A 3,752-nucleotide genomic window follows, 5' to 3' on the forward strand; every position below is an offset into this window, starting at 1 on the left:
TCTCTCTCTCTCTCTCTCTCTCTCTCTCTCTCTCTCTCTCTCTCTCTTTCCTTGGTCATTCTGAGCTACTCCTATATGTCCAACCACTACCCTCACCTGAGTATGGCGAGTGTTATAACCTAGGGTGGCCATGAGAATCTAGTCCTAGCAATAAAGCTACATTTTCATGAGCCTATGTTCCTGCATCTGAGGTAGTTTTACAAGGAGTATAAGTCAATATCCCTCCTATACTGTGCAACACTTTGGGTTAGGAATAGGAACTAAACCTGCAATGTCATTGGCATAGGAATCTCCCAGGTGAGCCCTCCCCCCCCAAGAAATGCAGGTCAGCACCTGCATTTATATTACCAGCTTATAGAATTATTAGAGAATTGCGCATAGTACTGAGTCATTAAATGGCTTCCCGGGATCACAAAGCCAATATTTATCTGAGGTACGTGAACCCAAGACTTCTTGGTTCTGAAGCCAGCTCTTATGCACTATGCCATACTGCTTAAAAAATTCAAAGAGTAGAGGATAGAAATTGGGAAAGGTCAATAAATGCTTCTGAGTAGAAAAAATTTTTAATTTTTCAACAGGATATATAGGCTTCTGTCCTGGACCCCATACTACACTCACTATAGGCAAAGCACTATTATCAACAACATAAACAGACTAATACTTATGGTTCAGGGTTATCCTCTAAATAAAATGAAACAATGGGACGGCATATACCCATATACTGTATACTAATAAAGTTTAGTCTGCCTTCCTCCTATTACCTAGGATATCCATATGGTATTTCTCCCAAAGTCAGCCTGTATTTATCATTAATATGAATGTTCATTTTACTATTAGCCTTAAAAATTGAAGGAAAATCTTATTCCTTTTGAATAAGAAAAATCTGTAATTCATCCCAAAGTCAAATAGGAATGGTTTATCTGACTTTTTGTTTCATCATAGCACTGTTTCATTCTGAGTATAGGAAATCAAAAATTAGTTGTCCTTACTTAATGGTACTATTCCCTATCCTTCCAGAGGACTGCACTAAGATCAGAAATGACAGTCAGCAACTGTACTCAGGGCTCTTTTCTCAGAAGACAAACCATTCCTCTTTCTCCTTATGTGTGTTCTGCCCACCCCTCCTCTGTGTGTGTCATGGTTTTCAAGCACCTATTACCCACTGTGACTATTATGCTTTCCCTTGGGTCTATCTCTCCTGCTCCTGGGTTACCTCAGTGCACTGATTGGCAAACTCATTCACTGCAGCCACTCGGCCTTCACGAGCTGCCAAATCAACCTGGAATTCTTCAAATTTCTTGTGTAGGATCTCGGCCCGCTCCCAGTCTTCACCCAGTTCTACTGATGTCACAATGGCTTCCTGTAGGGATATAGAACCATTCAAGAAATTCTCTAGCAGGGTCTATATGTCAGAAATATCACACAGGCTGAAACTGAATAAGGAGAAAATTAAAAGAAGAGCCAAGGGAAACCCATTTAGAAGAGATTAAATGGTAGGATAGGATTCCCTTTGACAAGTATGGCATTTGCCTTATGTCCCATGGGGCCACTTGCTCTTAGCTTCCATTGAGGGAGAAGAAAGTAGCTGCAGGAACCCTTGAAAATACTACCTGGTGATTTAAATCCGTCATAATTTGCATAGCCTGTTTGGAGGGAACTCATTCAATCCAAGAAGAATTATTCTTCAAGTTTCCAGAAGGCACATATCTTCCCAAGGTATCACTAATGTTATAGTAACAAGGGCACCCATCAAAAGGATAGATGAGTCACTGAGTCATGAAAGATGATGTTGGAGTTGAAAATGTTTATCAGACATATTCTATAATAATTATAAAGTTTCTTGAGAGGAATCCAGTATTATGGTAGGAGGGAAGAAAGCAGTCACTTAGATTCTCTGGCATTTAACTTCTTCATATGTATAATGGGAGAAAGAAGAAGGGAAGATTAGATTATCCCAATATTTGGAGAATGGTTACCATAGTTTTTAACTATGTATGTAAGAAATTATATAGATACTAATAATTATATAGATTCCTTTATAATTTGGGATAAATCATTTGATATTTCTTGCTTTCAGTTCCTATTGCATGTAAACACGTTAGAATGTTTATCATTATTCTGAAATAAAATCTACCCAGTGGTAACCATTCTCCATTCAAATTCCCACAGGACTTATCCATCCTCATTCTCTATCAGGCCTCTTCCTCCATCACTACCAGAAAGCAAAACACCCCTACTTGAACTCTGCCTTTCTCCCCATTCTCCTTCATTCAGTTGTTGCTAGTCTGGGGTGGCAGGCCAGCCGCGGGCCACTCTGTTTCTTACCTTGTCACTTATCCACTCCAGGATGTCTGCACACTCCTGCAAGTACTGCTGTAGCTTTAGGACCTGCAACAGCCGGGCACCCTTCTCCGCTGTCAGCTCCAAGAGCAAATCCCATAGTCTCTTCAACTCTTCCAGATGTGCCTAGAGGGAGAAATCACACAACCAGAAACTTAGAATTAGTAGGGAGCTCAGAGGCCATTGCTTCTAACACATCTGAGGAGTACCATACTCTAGAGCATTTCCAACAAGTGTTCTTCTGGTCTCCACTGGAAGACCTCCAGAGAGGGATTTCCTTTCCAGGGAACCTTTTCTTCTTTAGTATAGCTTTTGTTTTTATAGTCAACATAACAAACATTTTTGAAGCACAGGATATGTGCATTAAACTACACCAAGTGCTAGGAATTCCAAAACAAAAAAGTGCTTACACTCAAGCAGCTTATATTCTGCCAGAAAAATGTCCTTTTTATGGACTGGAAATTGGTTCCTTGGAAATTTTTACTCATTACTCCTAGTTCTGTCCTCTATTAATGAACAGCACAAATCCCTCTTCCATATGAAGCCCTTGAATAAAGTTCATGTGCCTCCTGTCGTCCTGTCTCTGGATTTTACATCCTCAATTCCTTCAACCAAATATCCTATGGCATAGTCTCTACTCCTCTCATCATGCAGCTGCCCTTTGTTGTACAGGCCTCAGAAAGCAGAAAAGGCTCTAAGGAAGAGGATGGCAAACATTGAACTTATGCCCTACCTTGGCTGGCACTTCATCGACATGTCCTTGGAGTGGAGTGGGGGGTGGGTGGAGCAAGGAGGTGAGGGAATTGATGGCATTTTTAAATATAAAGGTTATTTACTTCCTGCCTACACATAATTGTAATCCCCTATTGGGTTAACACTGGATGATAAAAGGTTGTATACATTCAGAGATTAGGGAAAGAAAGGGATGCATATAATAATCCCCAGTGGAACATAAATATACACATATACATACATGTTTGTATGTGTATAGATATGTGCATATATGTATGCTGTGTTATATGTGCATACATATGTACATGTGTGTTTTGTGATATATAGACATACACGTGTATACATGTGGATGTATTGCACATATGTATATGTGTGTGCATGTGTATACATAGACATGTGTGCGCATGCATATGTATGTATATGCATATATTAAATCTTGAAGTCAGTAATTTTTATGTTTGTTATATGTCTGTGTACACATTGAATATGTGTGTGCATGTATATAAAATGTAAAAGGTACTTGAATCTTAAAAGGTATGATTCAATATATGTGTATGTGTGTATATAATATTCAATATCTAATATATTCAATATATGGATATCATATTTGTATGTAAAATATATTTATACATATATAGAAACATCCTTTCAAGAACTGAGTACCTTCTACATGGTATCAT

General features: G+C 38.8%; 1 protein-coding gene across 1 annotated transcript in view; it reads right to left on the reverse strand.

Moving 5' to 3' along the window:
- Positions 1 to 3,752, reverse strand: part of SPTA1 (spectrin alpha, erythrocytic 1) — a 98,330-nt gene that overhangs the window by 90,137 nt on the left and 4,441 nt on the right. Inside the window, exons 4-5 of the mRNA XM_069062813.1 lie at positions 2,326 to 2,466; positions 1,214 to 1,360 (exon numbers count right to left, since the gene is read on the reverse strand). Of these exons, the coding sequence (XP_068918914.1) occupies positions 1,214 to 1,360; positions 2,326 to 2,466 (288 nt within the window). The remainder of the gene's footprint in view (positions 1 to 1,213; positions 1,361 to 2,325; positions 2,467 to 3,752) is intronic.

This window comes from Petaurus breviceps, unplaced genomic scaffold, assembly GCF_028583685.1.
Source record: "Petaurus breviceps papuanus isolate PSGF00001 unplaced genomic scaffold, PetGlider_PUasm1.0 90510, whole genome shotgun sequence".
NCBI classification, from domain to species: Eukaryota; Metazoa; Chordata; class Mammalia; order Diprotodontia; family Petauridae; genus Petaurus; species Petaurus breviceps.